The sequence below is a fragment of the Plectropomus leopardus genome, chromosome 23 (assembly GCF_026936395.1).
Source record: "Plectropomus leopardus strain MGB_pleo_1.0 chromosome 23, ASM2693639v1, whole genome shotgun sequence".
Lineage (NCBI taxonomy): Eukaryota > Metazoa > Chordata > Actinopteri > Perciformes > Serranidae > Plectropomus > Plectropomus leopardus.
In genome coordinates, this window is record NC_142198.1 from 776,995 (window position 1) to 798,931 (window position 21,937).

Here is a 21,937-nt window from a genome sequence, read left to right on the forward strand (position 1 = left end):
TTCTTTTGATGATAATCTCACAACTTGGTGAGTAAAAATTTCTTCTCAAGCTGTAATAAACTGATTATTCTATTACTTCCGATCCCTTCTGTGTTTATTTTTGTTTTTTATAAGCAAAGTGTAATTTATACGATATTCAGAAAGTCTTTCAGCAAAATTGCAAATATGTGATCTGGCAAAGTTTCAGGTTTTGCAATTGTGGATAGTTAATTGTTAAAACTTAAATCAAGTGAAGTCCAGTGAAGAATTCAAAACTGGGTTAAAGTGGTATTTCACTGCTGGACTGATGGTGTTTTCATAAAACCAGGCTGTCTCTGCAGTAAGACACAAAGATTTTTTGAAACTGGTGCTACAGACCAGAGAAAAGAGTGAAAAAAACTGTGCCACAGTTCCTTTTCTCTGTGTCTCTGGTCATGTAGCACCCGAAGACCCCTGTGCATTCTCCTCATTGTCTGAAAAGAAGAGGTTTTCCAAGACAAGACCAACATGTGCATGAAAACTGCTCTATCATCAGGGAACTGCCCAGAAACCCAGTGAACTCCCAGCCACAGCCTGAAGCAGTTCTTCATTCCACAGAGCTGGAAAATACACTGAGGGGAACCATCCAACATTTGTATGCATGTGCATGTATATGAATGATTTAATTAGAAATCACTCCCTCAAACCGCCACTGACATCTCCACATTCAGTACACTGATCTGACACTGGAAATATGGAACAGTGTGGCAAACCGTAAATCCCAAATGACATGTATTCAGTGTTTCTATTCTAACACTTGAAGGAAGATGAGCTACTCAAGTGGTTACAACCCTGCTCGTTCACACATTACACACACACACACACACACACACACACACACACACACACACACACACACACACACACACACACACTGTTATGAACCACAAGCATTAACACATTAACACAACCACATTCCATCCTCTCCCAATCATTCCACCTTCTCCCAGTCTGAGCGTTACCTCAACGTTGGCAGGGGGTTTGAGTCTGGCTGACGTGCGTCAGAAGAATTGTCTCGAGGGTAACATAGCTTTTAAGTTTTTCAGTTATTTACTCCCCCCTATTTAAACCAACTGTAACTTGTAATCCTGCATTTTTCCAAAGTGCTGTGGAGCAGAGATTTGCTAGAAGGCAGTCAGTGGTGGTGAAGCTGGGGAACCAGACAGAGACTGTCTGACACTAACGCGCACACAGAAATGACAGGGAAAACTGGTATTCAGATTCGATTTTTGAAGAACTGAAGAGTCGATTTTCTGTCCTTGGTCTTCCTGTATTAGTCTGATGAGCTCTTCCGATATCAACACTTTAGTCCTCCAAAAAAAAGAATGTAAACCGTCAGCATAGTTTCTGTTGTCACTTACTGGAGCTGTTGCGTCTAAGAGAAGCTGTCCCATTGGTCCCATTGACTCCGTTCTTTTTGGGCTGGTTCTTTGACTCCGCCTTCTGCTTTAGTGCCACCCCATTGTTTCCTGTCCCCTTCTTTCCCTTAAGCTGATTGGACAACAAGGATACACAAGGAGAGAGAATTGTCAAATATATCAGAGAAGTTAATATGGCATTGTATATAAAGTACATACATGTGGACAAAGTCCCAAATATCGGACCAAATCAAACCCTTAACCTTAATAATTATGATGCAGCTAAAAGGACAGCAGTTTAATTTCTGCACAACACTTGACTATATAGACAATGTAAGCTGTTGTTTGTTTTTTTTTTTTCATAAAAGTACCAGCTTTTGAAAATACTTTATAGTCTCTGTTCTGGCCCACTTTATTGACATGTGGCAACACCTAAAGGTGTAAAAATGTAATGCATTCATGTTTTATGTCCCTTTTTGCTTGTCGTAGGTAGCTCAGTTAAGTTTCACTTTATGTTAAGACCACATGTAGCAGTTACCTGCCACTTTTCAACCATTTCTTCTCTGAAGATCAAAGTCTGTAAATATTTTTGTGTGTATCATGGAACTTCATACTGCAGCGCACATATGGAAAGGCTAATTATGTGTTTTCAGTTGTGTAGAGTTGTAAAAGCTGCTGACTGAAATTAGCATCTGCCTTTAATGGACAATGCTAAAATTAGCTTGGATGCTAAGTGGGCCTTTATGGTACTTATTTGAGATTGTTTATTTTCTTATGCAACAGCTTTATGCTATATTTTGTTATTTGCAATGTTTATGTGTATGAGCCGTTTGTAATTATATTTTTCATGTTTTCACAGTTTTACAAAAGAAAGATATCCATACTTAAGCACTCAACTCAACTCCAGTTTCCTGGGTCTTTATTTTATGGACAGGATGTTAGCTATCTGCTAAGCTGTCCAGTAAAGCCAGAGCAGAATAGCCTCAGTGTTCTTATAATCAGAGTAAGCTGTATAGGCTGGAAAAAATGCTTAGCAAACAAAGCTGATCTTGATTATGAAAACACTGCAGATATACAGTATTTTAAAAAGCTGATACTTGTGTGATGAACCCGAGTTATATCATTATGTAGAATAAAAGCGCATTGGATTCCTCAAGCCTAAGTAATTGATTGTACATGGCTCTGTGAGCAGACAAATATACCTTTCTGTGTGTGTTGTTTTTTAGGTGTGAGGTCTGTGTGTGTGTGTGTGTGTGTGTGTGTGTCATGTTGTGTGTCACAGGCGGGTCCACCAGTAAACAGCAGAAAGCAGCATGGCTAGAGGTCTGTGAAAATTGAACAGAGGTTACTTCTTTTTATATATATCTTAATTATTCTGTCTCTCTTTTTAACTTGGTTCTGACTAATTTGGTTCAATGCTGCTTGGGAAACGATGGACTGTATTTTGTGTCAGCTGGTCATTGCATTTCGCCATTTAAGAGGCTAAAATTAACGTGTTGTTGGGTGTTGTGTTCCCATCAATGCCAGAGGGGATAAATACCTACGTCTATTGCAGAGTCATGTGACCTGGGTGTGATTGCTGATTATACATTAAAAAGCTAGATGATAGCGGTTGTTAGTGGGGTTTTTTTTCTGCAGTGGGAAAGTGGTTTAGGGGGACTCATCATCTGGGACATTCCCCCTAGAAAATGTGTCAGCAGGGCTGTTAAGTGTCACCAAAACATTTGGATGGCATAAATGACAGACGGACATTACTAACATAACTCACATTACAGCTGCAATCTTGATATTTTCCCTATGAACAAATGTAAATACATTTTTTATGTGGACTAAAGGTTGTTGCAGAAACTCTGCAGTTCTCATCTCCACAAGGCTTTCAAGCCTCTTTCAGCTCAGTGTTTTATTTATATATCTAAATACTGTATATAACTATATATTATATTATATATTATACATTTGCTCTGCTACAGCTGCAAATATTGGACTTATAGGTAGACACAAACATGACTGAATGAAAGAAAATGTTGCTCTGTAGGCATGGATTTTCCTGACAAGTTATATAGCTAAAACAACTAATTAGGTGACAATTATGTTTATATTGTATCTACGGGAGTGTTCATCAAATGGCTCCTCTCAGCTAGAGGCTCTCTGGCTGCAAACTGGCTGCACAGAACAACATAAATCAGTGTGTGATGGCCCACAGTACACTGCAGTCATTACTACTTTGTTTATGCCTTAGAATATGGTTTCTAGACTTACAGTATTTTCTAGCTGCTTTTCCAGCCTGTTTAAAGTGGGACTATCATGCATATAACATCTGATTGTGAAGAGGATTGAGTGGTCTCTCCTTTGAATCATGACTGGAGGTGGTAACAGCTCCAAAACAAGGTCGGTGTAAAAAGCAAAGCCAGAAAGACATGGCCATGGGTGTGATGTTTTGATAATGCATTATATATTCATAAAAGTGGCCGCATCTGTAAATTAAGGAAAACAATGATATACAAGAGCTCTTTGCCATCTGAGCAGAGGAAGAGATCAGCAGCCATATAACAAATGGTTTTGATTGACATGTTTATTGTTGGTTAGAAATCGCTGCTGACGCATGTGTTGTGTTGCATTGTCATGCCCATCACGCTTCTTTTGATTGTGGGATGATGTGATGCAGTGTATAATCACATACCGGAATGATGTTGTTTGGTTCTGTGTAAAAATGCAAAGGCGGAATAAAGAAGGGACTTCGTTGCAGCCCTATAGCACCATCTCTGTGTAAAAGTGGTTGCTGTAACTTCAATAATGATTACAGCTGTTATAGTTGTCAATTATTCACAGTTTTAACACCAAAAATCCTAAATATGTATAAATGATCATTTTTCAATTTCATGACTATAAAGTTGAAAAACTATCTAACACTTAACATGAAGTAAAACATACAAACCAAGTACAACCGTGTTTTAGAGCTACAGTGTTCCATCAAAGAGAAACATTCCTGATGTTTTGCGCATCATTTCAGACACACTTCCCCCTAAATTCAGCCTAAAACCAGCCAGAGGTGTATATTTGTAGTTTATCTTATTTCACAATACTTGATCAGCAACTGCTGTTACTTCTGTCATTATATATGTAAATATATAATAAAGACAAATCTTACCTTAAACATGTGTCTAGCAGGTGCCTTTTCAATTAAACATAGAGCCAGTGTTGTTTTGTGTGAAAACAATGCTGTGTTTGGGCTCCTCAGTAAGTCACAGATATTTAACAAAGTTTCAGTGTTACCGAGGCCCTTATGCAGTGTAACAGTTTTGATAGTTGGGGTTGGGAGACCTGTAATAATGACACACTGATGGAACACTGAAAGTACACTGACACAAATGACTGAATTATAGAGCGGTTGATGAGACTAGAGGACAGGACAGCAGTGATTAGTGAGCAGAGTGTTAGTCACCTGAGCAGCAGCTTTAGCTTTAGTATCAGCACTGAGGAACTTAGAGGAGATTTTAGAAACAGGGGTTTTGTAGTGACTGGTAGAGGTGGAGGAAGTACAAGAGGAAGGCTTGGGAGGATAGCGGCTGTCCGGCTTGGGTGAGGGCATGTTCTCATAGTACATCTCCTTTTTCAGCTGGCACCCCACTGTGCTGGGACTGGAGTACTGCGCCTCCGGGTCCTCAGGGGAGCACTCAAGCATGCAAGCAAGCAGAGAGAGGAGAGAGGAGAGAAGAGAGGACAGGAGAGGAGAGAGGAGAGGAGAGCAGAGGAGAGGAGAGGAGAATGAGAAGGAAAGAGACATACATAAAAGATCAAAAGCGATGATAGCAGTATAGAGTTAGTTGGTTGCAGTATATGAGTAAAGGTGCTACATGTGTCATTTAAGACCTGGGCATTTTCAGGCAGTCAGCCTCTGTATCCAGCAGAGCACAGCTGTGACTCTATACTCTTATTTAAAACTACTGCTACATGGTTGTGTGTCTCTACACACCATTAAAATTAAGCAGCGATCACACCAAGACACATCGCACCAGGCTCAGCCACTGCAAATACACCTTGGAAGTGAATCTGGAGCAACACTGGAGCGGGGCTGTGTGCATACTGTGTGCACATGGCCAAAAGTAACATTGACAAGTGGTTCCACTCTTGAGCTGAAAAGTTAAAAATATTTTAACATTATTTTATATTTATTATTATTATTATTATTATTATTATTATTATTATTATTATTTATTTATATTTACATTATTTAATATTTTTAAAAAACCGGCAGAAAAACGTGTCGCACAGTAGCAAGAGAGGAGCGCCTGACATGTGCGCATGTACCATAGGGAAACAATGGTTTTGCTGGCAATGCTTTTCTAGCGAGGTGTCTAAGTGTGATGGTCCCTTTACACATGCAGTTTACATCCATGTCTGTAAAAACATGGATGCTTCACACATATCTTCCTCTTCGAAGCACAGAATATCTCTACAATCAGCACAGTTTACAGATCAGTTTCACAAATTAAGTATCTGACCAAATGTCTCCTCTTCTGTTCCTGAGATATGTCTTTGAGTAACAGCCAGAAAAGTGTTTCTACAGAACATTATGATGTCACAGTGAAGTTGACCTTAACCCCAGGGTATAAAATATCACCACTTCAACATTATATCTTATAAAACATTTGTGTGAAATAAGCATTCCAATTCACGAGTTACGGTCAAAAACATGTTTTGTGAGGTTGCAGTGACCTTGACCTTTGACCACTAAACTCTAGTTGAAGTTGAAGTTCATCTTTGAGTCAAAGTGAACGTTTGTGTCTAATCTGAAGAAATTCCTTTAAGGCATTTTCAAGATAACACATTCACAAGAACAGGACAGATAACCCTAAAACATAATGCCTATGAAATAAAGATATTACATGTAGCACCTTTAATGCTACACAGGAAAGTGAAAAGCAGTAGAAACAAAAGAGAGTAAGAAACACAACAGACTTTAGCTGAAAATGAGAAAAATAGCTTAATGGGTTCCTGTTTTAAACGGCTTTAGTTTACTTGTTATGGGTGGTGTATTCTTACCATTCCATTAATGGGCACATCATCATAGTGCAGAGCCATACCAGTGGGACAGGCGTAGCCATTGACTGGGTTATCCAGGTATGGGTTAGGTGAGACAGCACGCTTACTGGTGAAACTGGGAACAGAAAACATCCAAATTCAATATTTTCATAAATTAAGTGCATCTATGAGATTTTTATGTCACAGTGCTTAAACACACACAATCAGACACTTCCCTTGGATTAATAGAAGCTGTTGTGTCATTTCCTTTAGTTACAGTAAGAGCTGAATATTTAGCATTTACATCATGTTTTTCACAACTGTGACAGTCACTATGAAAAGGACACCATGTAAAAAAACACAATCATGATATGAGCCATCTGAATGAAACACACACACGCACACAACAATTTAGGTTTGGGTTTTTATCACTGGAGAGACTGGTGTCCCTCACCAGAAGGACTGTTTGGCCAGCTGGATGACATTGGCGGTGGTCTCCACGTCAATGTAGTCATAGTGCAGGGTGGCTGGGTCTGTGGTGGAGCCAGTCTCAGCCAATAAAATCCCCAACCAGCGACCCATCTCCTCAGAGGAGGAGGCCTTGAGGAAAAGAATAAAGGTACAGGAATTAGCCTAATGATGAAATAATAAAAAAATGAAAATTCCTGTTGCATCTTTTAGATAAAGCAAGGTGCAATCTAAACTAATGTTTTGATAAGAGTTTTATTTCATCACGGATTTTAAGACCCATTTATATAATTTTCTCAAATTTAGAGCTCTTTTGGGTTGTTTTAGGGACAGTCCACCTCCTGCATATTATAATCCATCAAAGGCTTAGAAATGATGCAGTTTTAAAGGGAAAGGAAATAGAAGCAAATATCCAGCAAAGGATTGCGTGCGGATGACTTGAGGATCAAACTACCATTACCACCCCACAATTAATGCCTCTGCACACAGTCAAGTTTCTGTTACAATTTACATCCATGTCTGTGAAAACATGGATGCTTCCCACACAACTTCCCCCTGGCAGCACAGAAGATCTCTACAATCAGCACAGTTTACAGATCAGTGTCACCAATCCAGTATCTGACCAAGTGTCTCTCTTTCTGTTTCAGAGATATAATGTTGAGTAATGGCAAAAAAAGTGTTTTATGCCGAAAGTGATGATGTCGACCTTTGACCTTTCAGATATAAAATGTCCTGATATATCCTGTTAGAAATTAGTGTGCAATTTTGTCATAATTAGCGAATGGATTCTTGAGTTATTGCCACTTTTGGCCAAGAGCCAATCAGCTTGTCCAATTGGATGTCTGGCCAAATTTGGTGAAATTCCCCCAAGACCTCCGTGAGACATCATGTTTACTAAATTAGACAGACACAAGGTCACAATGACCTTTGACCACCAAATTCTAATCAGTTCATTGTTGAGGTAAATCTTTGTGCCACATTTGAAGACATTCTCTAAAGACGTTCTTGACATACTGAATTCACGAGAATGACACAAACAAGGTTACAACGACCTTGAACTTTGACCTATGACCACCAAAATTAAATCAATTCATTGATAAATTGAAGTTGGCATTTGATTTCAAGATGTTCTTGAGATACCGTGTTCACAAAAGGGCAGATGTAAGGACAGACAAGCTGAAAACATAATGCCTCTGGACATACTTATCGCTGACTCGGAGGCATTAAAACAAAACGGCAAAATAGAAAGTTCATATACACCAACAACATAAAACACTAAGCAAAGAAAAGTGTCTGGCAGGTGTAGATGTTTGTCCACATAATGGAAGCTCAGAGAATAAGAGGGAAACATGACAAGCAGTGTTTGCTTGTACTAATGACTATGCTTTCATATATTCCCTGGCATGTCTGTCCCGATGAATGTTTGACAGTCAACAGAGGAAAAAACACACCTACTCATACACAAGATCAAACAGACCATTGGGAGGTCACCAGGATTAATGGAACACAGCTCACCTCCAGCACAGCCACCTCCTGGCCATTACGAAGCAAGCGGAAGGCAAAGGCGTGTTTGTGATCGAGGCCGGGGCTGACCTCGCAGCCTCGGAGGGGCAGCGAGGCGATGTGGCTTTTCAGGTCATCACGGTCCTTATGGAGCAGCAGCTGGTTGTCTTTTAGGCGGCACCAGCGCTCCCTCCAGCGGTTATTGGACAACACGTTCAGGTAGCCTGTCGAACAAAGCAAAGTCAGAGGAAAAAAGTCACAACATTTTTCACAGATCTTAACCATATCAAACACTTTATGTCAAACTATCCAGCACAGGAAACAGTTGACTTCTTTAAGACATGAAATGAAAAATGCCTTATCCTGGCTTTATTCCGTAGAAACCTGGTGCCTCTATTAGGATAGACACAGATCGTGCATATATATCTTGAATTTGGCCTTAAACATACTCTTAACACATTGAAACTCATAGATTGCAATCCCCACATTTCCTTTGTTCTATTGTTCATCTGACTGACCATACTCTCAGAGAACAAAGACCTCTCTGTGACCATCTTTCATTCAGCCATCTTTGTTTCTGCTTCTTTGCAATTTTGTTTTGTAGGTCAGGTGGCCTTTGTCTCACATGCTTCCCCTCTCTCTCTCAGACGACAAACTTCATCTGAAGCAAACTGATTCCCGTAGGATAATGAGTTGAATGTTTTTGTCTCACCACATGTGGGTACGTCTTCTTCAGCTGACGAGGTCTGCTCATCTGTAGACGGCTTCTTCTTACCCAGCCCGATGATTTTAGTGATCTTCTTCCCTGCCCCTTTCCCCACTGTCCCAGTCTTTTGCTCCAACTTTGTGTTCTTCTTTCCCTTTCCTGAGACAGAGACACAGAGAATATGAATTGAATCCTGGGTAATTGGTAAAACACTGTGTAATATCCCACTTGAAGGCCCCCTGAAGACTTAATGTTCCTTCCTGTCATTATCTAGACATGAGAATTTACCAAGAGAGATGTTACACGTTTTTTTTGTTATGTTTGGATGATTTTACAATACTGTGCAACAGAAAAAGAAAGAGAAAGAGCCACTGAATTACTGTTCTATCAACAGCCACAAGTTTAGAATCAGCAGCATTTGGTTTAATCAGACCCTTGTAGGTGTCAAAGGTCTTTGTAAATTACGTTCAATTTGCAACCCCCCCCCCGCCAAAGACACACACAATGTACCCAAATCAGAATCTACAAATGAATACTAGTTCAAACTGATGTGCTGAAAACTATGGAAATACATTACATTTACTGATTTTAAAAAGACACTGTATCTCATGACTGCAAGATCATTTTTAATTAATTTGAGTGCATTTTCTAATTTATATTAAGATTTATGACAATTCAGCATTTTTTGCAAAAGCTTTCATGTCATGTGACTCGAAACCAATGTGGAGTTGTTTTACTACACTACACACCAGTGACAGAGAGCGCACTGCTGACCCAAACCTCCTCTCAGGGGCCGATGACAACTTTATGGATGCTGACTGGGCTGAAAGGAGAGGTCTTCCCCTTGAGCCCCTGGAGAATCCTAAAAAGGTTATCGCCTTGGGGGGCAGGCTGATCGCCTCCATCACACATTGCACCTCCCCAATTTCCCTCAGCATGTCAGGTAACCATCATGAGACTATTCAGTTTTTTTCATTCTCCCATCTCCCCTCACTCCCGTAGTTTTAGGTTTACTTTGGCTCCAGGCCCACAACCCCCAGATTGACTGAAAGACCTCATCACGGGCTGGAGCTTCCAATGCCACTCCCTGTGTCTCCTCTCCGCATCACCGGCCCACTTCCACTCAGTATCTCCTCCAGTCCCACCTTATTTGTCCTGAGTGCCCCCTGAGTATCTCGACCTCGCTTCGATGTTTAGCAAGGAGCTAGCCCTGTCTCTACCCCCTCACCGCCCTAATGACTGCGCCATAGACCTCCTCCCCGGAGCCCCCCTTCCTATGAGCTGTGTTTACAACCTCTCACGTCCCGAGAGAGAGGCCATGGAGTCCTATATCCAGGGCTCACTGAAAGCGGGCCTCATTTGCCCCTCCTCCTCTCCTTTAGGCACTGGTTTCTTCTTTGTTAAAAAGAAGGACTCTTCCCTCCGCCCATGTATTGATTTTCGCGGTCTCAACGATATTACCATCAAAAATAAGTATCCTCTTCCCCTCAGCCACTCTCAAATCTTCAGTGAGCTGGACCTCTGTAACGCCTACCATTTGGTGCGCATCAAGGAAGGAGACAAGTGGAAGACCGCATTCAACACTCCCCTTGGCCACTTCAAGTATCTGGAGATGCCCTTTGGTTTGACTAATGCGCCCGCTGTTTTCCAGGCCCTGATGAACGACATCCTGAGAGACATGATTGGTCAGTTTGTGTTTGTCTGTCTTGATGACATCCTCATCTTCTCCCGCACCTTGGAGGAACACAGGCAGCACGTGAGGCTGGTGTTAAAGAGGCTCTCCGAGGATCGACTCTTCGTAAAGCCCGAGAGTTGTGAATTCCACTCCCCCTGAGTCAGCTTTCTTGGCTACATCATAGCCAAGGGGCAACTGCAGCTGGACCCCTCCAAGATCTCCGTCACAGAGTGGCCCACTCCCTCCTCCCGTAAGGAACTGCAATGCTTCCTTGGGTTCGCCAATTTCTATCGTTGCTTCATGCGCGACTATAGCAAGATGGCCGCTCCTCTGACCCAACTCACCTCAATTAAAATCCCATACTCCTGGACTCCTGAAGCGGATCTCACCTTCACATGACTAAAGTCACTGTTTACTAGCACCCCTGTGCTTATGCCCCCCAACCTGTCCCTGCAATTTGTGGTGGAGGTGAACACTTCTGACACTGGTGTGGGGGCGGTCCTTTCCCAGAGAGATCCCAAGACCCAGAAGCTCCATTCCTGTGCGTTCTTCTCTTGTTGCCTCTCTCCAGAGGAGAGAAATTACGACGTCAGCGACAGAGAGCTGCTGGCGGTGGTGTTAACTCTGCAGGAGTGGAGGCGCTGGCTGAAGGGTTCCGAGCTCCCTTTCATCATCTGGACGGTTCACAAAAATCTCGCCTACCTTCGTAACACTAAGCACCTCAACCCCGACAAGCCCACTGGTCCCTTTTCCTCAGTCGTTTTCATTTCACCCTCTCTTACTGCTCTGGCACCCGCAACACCAAACCAGACTCCCTTTCAAGGATTCACTTTTCCCACTCAGACTCTTGCAAGTCTGATCCCATCGTTTCGGCTTCCTGTATTGTGGGCGCTGCTAAATGGGAGATTGAGGAGGTGGTGAGACGGGCTCAGCACGATCAACCGAACCCTGGAGATAGACCCCCCAACCTTCTTTTCATTCCTGAGTCTGCCCGTTCTCCTGTTCTCCAGTGGGGTCACTCTTCTTAACTCACCTGCCACCCCGGAGCCAAGAGAACACTCCTCTTCCTGCGTCAGCAGTTCTGGTGGCCCAGTATGGAGAGGGAAACCAGAGAGTTTGTGGTGGTCTTCTCATCGTCCTCCGGCTGGTTTGCTGCACCCCCTGCCCATCCCTAGTCGTCCCTGGTCCCACATCGCCATGGACTTTGTCACAGGTTTGCCTCCCTCTGAGGGTAACACGGTGATTTTGACTATTGTTGATCGCTTCTCCAAATCTGTTCACTATGTGCCTTTACGGAAGTTACCCTCAGCTCTCGACACTGCCAATGTGCTAGTTGAACATGTTTTCAAGCTACATGGATTACCCTTGGACATTAGGTCAGATCGTGGTCCCCAGTTTGCATCGCAGGTGTGGAGATCATTCTGCAAGTCGGTGGGCGCAGCAGCCAGCCTCTCTTCTGGATACCATCCTCAGACCAACAGCCAGACAGGGCGGGCTAACCAGGACCTGGAGGCGGCTCTGCGTTGCGTCGCTGCCCACCACCCTGTTTCCTGGCACACCTTTGTACCATAGATTGAATAGGCCCACAACTCTCTCTTCTGCTAAGCCACGGGTATGTTGCCTTTCATGGCTTGTCTTGGTTATCAACCCCCCTTGTTCCCTGACCAGGAGGAGGCAGCGGACGTTACGGCGGTGGCGGTTACAGCTTCCTTCCCCCACTACCATTCCCTTCCACATCATTTACCTAATTAAACACATTGATTGTTTTTCCGTCAACCTGTCCGTGTGTTTGCTCGTGGGTCCTCCCTCACTCACGGTTCCCCGAATCGACACAGAATTAGTATTTTTCCCTTCAGGACTGAATAAGCTGAAGAGTTTCAGGACCAAGGGCAAGGATTTTTTATTTCACTACAACAAACATACGATACTCAAAAGGGCAACACAAAAGGCTCAAAGCAAATGTACAGTTGTAACAATATATGAAATGTATGGAGACCCTGGCTCTGTGGCTCTATGTGCTTGTATGACATAGCTGTATCTCTAACTCTTGTGGGGGTTTTCTGATGCACTGATCCTGAATAAGGACACTGTGAGCCTCACCTTGGCTCCATCCGAATAACTTTTCCTATGTGAGTCAATTTTTTGAATCCCTGAACATATTAATTTAGACATCTCTGCTACCTTTTATTGTCATGCAGATACACAGATGATTTGTCAGTAAAATAATCTTAATGAACTCCATCGGGTTCATGGCATTATATCTGGGTCTTGCTTCAATCATTCCCTTATTGAGTCCTTAAAAAGCCTTACACCTTTACAAGTCCCTCTGGACATTTTAAGTGGACTCTCACCTTGGTCCTTGCACTCGCTGTGTCCATTCTCATGAGGTGCTTCACCATCAGAGCTTGGCCTGTCACATGACGCCTTCTGGCAGTCAGGAAGAGCAAACAGAAGAAGATTAGATGCACATGAGGTACAAAGTGAACAAAACAGTACTTTCCTGACAGAAGACAAGCTGACAAAGGCAATAACACATACTCACACACACACACACACACACACACACACACACACACACACACACACACACATAGAGACACACACACACACAGACACAGACACACACACACACACACACAGTGAGGGAGGACCCACGAGCACACACACACACACACACACACAGAGCAGTTGGATGGCAGTGCACATTGTTAAAAACGTGCAGCATGTTATAGATGAATCATTAGGCTGGCCTTGTGATTGCTGTGCCAGGGTGGGGGGCTCTGATGTAGCTCTCAGTGTCCACCACTACAAGAGGATAACAGCACTTATCAGTCTATCAGGGTGTTTACCTTCTCCAGTTCAGGTTTGTGCACTGGTGATCCAGCTCCAGCTCCATCCAAGTCTACAGCTCCATTAACACACACCTCTCTCATCACCTGGAAAACATGAGGGAAGAAGATCTGATCATGCTGCTGCTGCTCACCCTCTGGGTTTTGGTCCACCTGCTGTCCTCAGCTATGGGATGCACAACCATATTATACTATCTTTTTTCAGGACAAACTGGGCTATCAGTGTATGCATGCTGTAGTGATGTCAGCATCACATAGTGGAATGACCATAAATACCAAAGAAAAAAAGGCCTTTCTTGGCCTCGATGGCCAGGGGAAAAAGATGTAAAAACTTTTGTCTAAAAAGTTAGTCTTTCCATTCAGATCCTGTCTGCAATGGCACATCACACTCTCCACTTCCAGGGATAGACCAAGTAATGAATGTGCATGTATACATATCTACATACTGCACTGTTTTACACTGTAATACTTTCTGCCCATCTCTATGTCTATGGAGTAAATATTATACATACAGCGTGTATTCATAGATTGCTCATTATACACCCTACAAAAATGCTTGGACACAACAACACAGCCTTAGATTAGTCTACAGACTTGATCCAATGCATCATGGGAAACCTCTTGGACTTGGTAAGCTTTTACGGGTAATGACGACAACTCCTTTCATCACAAGTGAATGGATATGTAATCACAGAAGATATTCATTATTGGACTTTGTTGTTGTAAAATGTCTCCAGAAAGACAATGCTTTTCCAATTACAAATCCTCTGAAAAGGCTGAAATTGCATCGGAGCTCTCATTGGAAAGTGACAACAGAGACAAAGCAGAATTCGGAAGATATTCTAAGAATAGTACAAATTTTCATGTCGTACACTACATTAGTGTTGATCAAGGCTATTAAGCAAACCATCCCCACTCACACACATCCTGATCTCCAGCATGTGTACCTGGGAAAGTGTAAAAATCCTAAAATATTTCCTTACACCATTGATAGATATTTAGGAGGCTCATTGCTTCAGCCTGGGAAGCAGGCCAGGGATAATGCAGGCCACATGCATAAAAAACTCCCTCCTCTTTCAAATGCCGTCATGTTAGTGAACAGCAGCCAGGGAGCATGCAATGGGGTGACAACAGGAGGGAGAGAAAGCATGCATGTTGTGTAGGGTTTGCTGGAGGGAGGGGGTTTCTGCTACACACGTTGGACACAACCAAGTTTTACAATGTCAATTGAATTCTTAAAAATCTATCAATACAGAGCATTTATGGTTCAAGGTTCCAGTGTGTAGGACTTAAGGACATCTGTTGGAGGAAATGGAATATAATATTCCTAATTAAGCTTTCAGTATAGTATAATCACCTGAAAATAAGCATTGTTGTGTTTTTGTCTTCTTCTACATAAGGAGCTGGTCCAAAGAGCCCACCGTCTTTTTGTTCAGTAGCTCAAGCACGTGCCATGGTGCTCAGTCAGAGTTAATTTAGTGGGGGGACAGATTCAAAGGTCTGGACCCAGCCGTATAATAGATATATATCTGGATTACCAGAAACATCCGGAATCATGGACAATTATTAAGCATCAGACAATATGTAAGACGCAAAAAGGACAAAATTATGAGTTTCCATGTATTGTCTCCATGTGACAAAAAAATGACGACTGATTTATTGATACTTATTGCAAGAATGGCCACAAACCTAAATTAGAGCATATAAATAGAAATAAGTAATATAAATAAAAGCATTTTTATTATTATTAAAATAATACAATATTATTCAGCAATAATTATTTAAATAATTAATTATGATAGAAGTCCAGACCCCACACTATCTGCTTTGAAATGTTCTGGACTTTAGAAAAATTCTGCTGATGATCCCTGGTCCAGTGAATACACAGTATCCTTTTTTCTTTGTTGTTATTATTTCTAAAGAAATTGGGAGACATGCCTTTAAAGTTCTGCATGGTAATGGATGGACCTGCACTTGTATGGCAACTTTCTAGTCTTCAGACCACTTAAAGTGCTTTTTACACTGCATGTCACAGTCATTACATTTACTTACCAAATGTATTTTGGCATTTTGGGGGTAGTCAGTGAGTTTTGGAGTGGACCAGCCTAGGAGAGTTTTTGTCTGTGTATTTTATATTGCGTTTTTTGCATCATATACTGTATTTTCTATATGTTTGTGTTGAGACCCTAATTGAAAACGAGATGGCTTATCCCAGGGGGTTTATCATACTAATAAATGTCTCTTTAATCTTATGAAATAAGATGCAGCAGGGGTAAATGGGATCTAAAGGGCTCTGGACGGGGCGCCAGTGTGCAGTATTGTGACCTCATTGGGCGGATCTGGCAACCCATTATTAGATCTGCTAATCCTAGGTGTGTGATGTGACGGTGGAGATGAGTGGCGGGTGCGGGAAAGAAGATTTCAGTTGAACCACCAACTGCTGATGCACTCTATGACACACACACACACACACACACACACACACACACACACACACACACACACACACACACACACACGTCTTTGTCCACAAGCATTCTGAATGCTCTCTCGCTGTGCAGAGCTCCTCAGCTCACTGGTTTTGGCTTGGAGGGAACATAATTGGCCTGCACGGGGGAAATGACAGACTGTGGCTCCATGGGTTTGGCTCAGAGAGCAGTTTTGAGGCTGCAGAGTGGGTCAGACTGCAAAATCTTGTCTATCTTCCACTGGAGAGCTATGCTGCTAGAGCTGGGTGCTAAATGGGTCTGATGATGTATTACAAATCAAACTTGAGGAATTAGTGAGGCTGTGAGTGGTAGTTTTGGGTGCTAAAACACTACTTCAAATAAAAATATGTGCCGGTTTTTGCCAGTTATTGCTGCACTGAGTTGGTCCCAGGACTGCAAAGTTTATGCTATAAAATTAGCTTTAAGCCTGCATACATGGAACTATTTTAACTTAAGTGTAGTGAAGATCCTAGAACTGATTCCAGTTACAGCAAATCAACATAGTTTAAAAAGTATTTATGCCTATACTCATTTGACATCTATTTAGGGAAAACAAACAACAAACAAACAAAAACGATTAAGTCGTTATTATTAACCAATAGTGAGAGCTTCAGTCATGTGACAGCAAATATAGGGCTTTTTGTTGGAAGTTATTTTGATTATTTCCATGAAAATGATGAAAAACCATTCTCTATGCTTTATTGGCTTGAACCATTTGCCTTTGGCTGCACTCACCACACACAGTTGATGCATGAAAACTAAGTCTTTCTTAAATCATTGTGTGTGTATTGTTGTGGTTTGTTCTGCAGAATTCTAGAGGAGTGCAGAATGGCTGCTCTATTTATGAAAGAAAATTAAAGTAAAGGGCCATGGACAATGCTTTCAGTCACTGTCGTTCTGTTGGGGTGAATGGATATCTTTTTCTTTTTCTTCATGTTTTGTTTTAACTTCTTTGAAATAGCCCACAGTAGAGATGACTGGGGGCTGTTTCGGTTTTTGGTTGGCACCTTAAAGAGACAATTTGGATAATTTAAAGTTGGGCTGTATGAGGTACTTATCTATAGTCAATGTATTACCAACAGCACATGGCAGTCGGCACGCTCCCTGTTTGGAGAAGCAGACAGGAGTATCAGCATGACAGCTGTGCTGCTGTAGACAGAGGTTAGCAGCAAAATAGATTTTAGCCATTTAAAAAAAGTCTACCCAAAAAGATCATTATCAGGCTTCATTGAGAATATTTTTTCAATGCTTTACGCCACTGTCAGACAGCGCTTTCCTTTGGCACTACATTTTCTCAACCTTATGAGCCTACAAATAAGCGCAGCTGTGCCTACACCACAGGTCAGCTGATGGGTCAGACTTTCAGCTGTAGGGAAGAGACAACAATACAGGACAATTACAATAACAAAAGCAACAGCCAAATGCCGTTCACTGTGGAAACAAATGGATATCCTTATCAATCAGAGTTTACAGAAGAAGAACTTCTACAGAAGCAGACTGCATGGGCTGAAAGAGAAAGAGAATGAAAGAGAGAGAGGAAAGTTCTGTGGAAACTGGAGGTAAAAAAAGAACTGTCAAGAAAGAAAAGAAGTGTGTAAACTGTGGGTCAATGTGTGCCCACAGACCCATAGAGCTACTGCTTCCACTTCAGGGTCTGTCTGAATCATGTTAGTGCTTCACACTTCACTGGTTGTTTTATGAGTTGTTCATTTATTTGTAGGCGTTAAGCGTTATTTTACCTGATGGTTGGGAACAGCAGTGCTCTCCAGCAAGGGTCTCTCTCGTTTATTTGGTTTTACATAATCCTCTTGAGAGGAATGTTAACAGCAAATTCCAAGGTGTATCAGTCTTGCAGGTGGAGTGCTGATGTAAGGTTTTGGTTCACTGTGATTGCGCAACTGCACTTTCTGACCCAAACAGCTGGAAGTTCGACAGGTAAAAAAATGTAGTGCCAAAGGAAAATGCTGTCTGTCAGCAAGGTGAAGCAGTGACAATAGTCTTACTATAGCGTACACTTTAACTGATCCAGTATTTTTAGGAAGGCCTTTTGGTAGGTCGCTAAAACAAGTTTTGCTGCTAACTTCATTCTACAGCAGTACGTAGTAGAGCATCTGTGGTGGTACTCCTGCCTGCTTCTCCAAACTAGGAGCTTGTCAACTGACATCTACTGTAGGTAATGCACTGACTATGGATAAGTACCTCATACAGCAGCATTTCAAAAAATCCAAACCATTCTTTTAATCACACAGTAAGCCCCATCCCTGGGATTTACAGTAATTCCACTGCTAACTTTTTGGTGCTGTACATTGCACATGTACTCTACATGTTACTTGTTTTGTTTAATTCCCTTCCTCTAATTCTTCGGTTTTTCACAACTTTCTTCGACTAATTTATACTATTTGACTTCCTGGTCAAAGCAGGGACTATGGAGCATGCTCAGAATACCTAGTCCAGTTCAGGTCTGGTTTAAGAGTGTACATGAAAGAGTAAATTGACCCCCAACCACATTATAGGTGTGTTAGACTGACTTCAAGAAATTCAACTAAGTGTTAATTAAGTGGGACTAACTAACTCCAGCTTTAGTCAGACTAATACAAGAATTTGACTTTTTTTTAACATCAGGTTAGCGTACTGAATCCAAGATAAGGAATATCAGGTCAATCTGAAGCAGAAAGTGAACAGGAGAAGAGGTAAAATAAGATGGAAAGTGAGAAGATGAAGAGAAATGCATTAAAAAAGAATTGGGAAGGTTAAAAAGAATGAAGTAAGGACACAATATGGAGATGGGTATTCCAAAAACACAGTGTTAGCACACATCTGGAACAATCATTACTGTAACTAGCGGCCTTTGAAAACCATCAGGTACTTTTTTTCTCCTCTTCCCACTTTGTTCTTCTCTTCATTACTGTAATTTTCTCCTCCCTTCTCCTCACCTGGCCTCCTGACCCTTCCCTTTTCTCCTAAGTCTTTACCTGCTCTTCCTCTTTTTGTCCTTCATTTCCATTTCATATTTGCAATCTCATGTGACTTCGCTTTTGTCATGAGGACACAGGCTGGATGTTTCAACGAGGGTGGGCAACACTGAAAGGAGTCTTTATTTCCATGATCTAAATTGGTAATAAGAAATGCAAGAATGACTGTTATTGAGGTTTCATGCTTCTGGGTCCAGTTCCAGAGAGAAGGACAAAAAATTGGAAAAAGCTGCAGAAAAACACCAATGAAAGGGGGAATACCAGATAAGTGAATGCTAAACACCAAGTGGTTCTAGCAACAAAATATAAAAATCCAAAAAGTCCAACTACTACAGGCCCTGACAACTGTTCTAGTATTATCAGTTTCATATGTTTTCAATATCAAGCCACCTGACTAAATATGCAAAGACTGTTTTTGCCAGCAATCATAAGGGCAAAGTTAGGCTGCTGCAGAGATTTGTAGATTTTCACTACTGCTTGCCTTAGCCAATCAATAAACAGCTGTATACTGGTTTAATTAATGACCGAAGTTTGCTGCAACGCCAATGTATCAAGACGACCTCATGGGGATTGTTGTCACATACAAAGGGAAAATATAAATAAATTGTATTTTTTAGATCTTCTGTTGCTGTCTAACAACATTTATGTGTAGTGGAGGCTAGTGCTAATGTCTGGCTGTAGGAGTTTGTCTGACAAAGCCAGCACTCCTGCCCACTGAAAGTGTTATGGGAAACAGAATGTTGAGCTCACGTCATCAGGATGGTCACCAGGCTAACAATATGGCAGGAACAGTAGAAAATATACAAGATTAGTTTTGGGATTGATTATGTCACCTTGAGCCACTCCTCAGCCTGCTCTTTGCTCTGCACGGCCAGCACCAGCGCATCCGCCCCTTGGTGAACAATCTTCAGTTCATGCTTCTTCTTCTTGCCGTCTTTTGGGATGTGAGTGATGCTGCAGCCTGACAGGGTCAGCTCCATCTGAGGGGTGTGATCTTTGGAGGACTTGTAACACTTGAGAGAGAAAAGGTGGCCACAGTTAAACTGGATGAACCAAACACAAACACTGTGCCTGGCTGTGCAAACATGTACAAAAGTGTCCCTCACCAGCAGTTTGTTATCTTTGATGACGCACAGGAGTTTGGTCCATTGGCCGAAGCGTTTCTTTCGCAGCAGGAACGCACAGATCCGAGCGTCCTTCACCAGATCCATGGACGCCTCTGCAGACGGCCACTGGTGACGCATCTTCTGGCCCTTTCCATCCTCCTCTTCCTCATCATACGACTCATAGGAACTGCTCATGGCGTCTGACTCATAGTCTAAGAGAGAGGTGCAGAAGGAAACTGACAATTCTTTCCAAAAACAATAGACTGTACAGAACTCAGCTGCTAGTCTTTTAACCAGAACCAACAGACCCTAGTCCCCCTGTCTGTTTCAGGATGGATTCTAAGATTTTACAGATTACTTTCTCTTCATGGCCAGGCAGGCTCCACATTTTAATCTTTTGTAAACCATTGTGTAATATGAGACCCCTAGGCAGAGGTCTTTTGTCCAGGCTGAGGACTAAAGGCAACAGAGCTAATGAAATCAGGGCCCCGAGGCCTTGGTACGACCTGCCCCAAGGATATCAGGCCGTCTGAGTTAGTGTCTTCATTAAAGTCTCTCCTAAACTGGCATCTAATTTGCAAAGACTCATAGCACTTCATCAATTCCTTCCCAATGCATTTCACCCTGTAAATACAAACTTCTTGTCATTTTTACATTTTTACCAAATTTTTGTTGTTTCATAGTCTTAATATTTTGAACAATTATTATGTTTTTCCTTTAATGAATGAATATAGTTATTTCAATGGGGAGATATCTCCATAAGTCATTTTTGGCTTCTCTCCTCTCCTGCACAATGGCCAAATGTTTTAATTTCCTTTTTCTGTCTTTTCTGTACAAATGTGTTTAGTTTTAATGTAAAGCACTGTAGTTTTGAAAGGTGCTGTATAAGCAAAAAATCAAATTATTATTTTTAACAAATTAATAATAAATTATTATTATTACTATTGTTTTACATATAATGCCTTATATACATTATATCACTATATTACATGGTAACAAAAAAAATTGTATTTCAGAAGCTTGTCCATTAACTACTGTCTGTATGTTTAGCTATGAGTAAGAGCATCATATAAGTGATGTGAATTGTAAATTAATCTGTCACTCACTGGCAGTGATGTATTCAGGAGCCTTCCCAGGACTTAAAGGAACCGCCTCCTCATAGTAGCCCTCAGGTAAAGAGGAGCTGGGCAGAGGAGGAGGGCCGCTGTTTGGAGGCTGCACCAGGAACAAAAGCACATCACATGAAATGACACTTTAACAGTTCTTATAATTTATATTTTATTGAACACTTCATCTGCTTTTGATTCGTTAATGTTTGAACTGTTACAACAACTCAACATTCCATGAGTAAAGAAATTTTAAGAAATTTCAACCCATTTATAGTGATTCCTAGGCCTAGGTGGTATCACGGTATACCAGGGTATTTAGAAATCTCGAAGCTCTGTCAATAAATACAATACTGTCATAAATACAGGTTCTCCTCATTCTATTAAACTACGTTCAGTCTCTGGTCTCTTCTGATGGAAGAGGCAGCTGAGACACCGCAACACCTAGTGGTGGAGAGAGAAGTTCCAGCACTGTAAACAGCTGGCAGTGAATTAAGGATTTATTTGGACCAAACCGGACCTTGTGATTGAAACAGTGGACTTACTAACTAGATTACTGACAAGAGAAACCAAGATGGTTTGGGAGAGTTTTATTTTGTTTTTGTTGAGTTTGAGGTGAGTTTTATGATGAGTTTACGAGGCAATTAAGCCTAGTCAGTCTGCTG

At 41.6% G+C, this 21,937-nt stretch overlaps 1 protein-coding gene across 4 annotated transcripts in view; it reads right to left on the minus strand.

The window, feature by feature from the left end:
• Positions 1 to 21,937, minus strand: part of afap1 (actin filament associated protein 1) — a 122,999-nt gene that overhangs the window by 5,432 nt on the left and 95,630 nt on the right. For 2 of the 4 annotated variants that reach the window (XM_088073971.1, XM_088073969.1), the window contains 11 exons: positions 21,273 to 21,381; positions 20,167 to 20,378; positions 19,894 to 20,073; positions 13,600 to 13,686; positions 13,102 to 13,177; positions 9,082 to 9,234; positions 8,382 to 8,593; positions 6,853 to 6,998; positions 6,420 to 6,534; positions 4,819 to 5,049; positions 1,380 to 1,509 (listed from right to left, as the gene is read on the minus strand). In XM_088073971.1, coding sequence (XP_087930097.1) covers positions 1,380 to 1,509; positions 4,819 to 5,049; positions 6,420 to 6,534; positions 6,853 to 6,998; positions 8,382 to 8,593; positions 9,082 to 9,234; positions 13,102 to 13,177; positions 13,600 to 13,686; positions 19,894 to 20,073; positions 20,167 to 20,378; positions 21,273 to 21,381 — 1,651 coding nt within the window. The remainder of the gene's footprint in view (positions 1 to 1,379; positions 1,510 to 4,818; positions 5,050 to 6,419; positions 6,535 to 6,852; positions 6,999 to 8,381; positions 8,594 to 9,081; positions 9,235 to 13,101; positions 13,178 to 13,599; positions 13,687 to 19,893; positions 20,074 to 20,166; positions 20,379 to 21,272; positions 21,382 to 21,937) is intronic. The other 2 variants (XM_088073970.1, XM_088073973.1) reach the window with 2 other exon arrangements.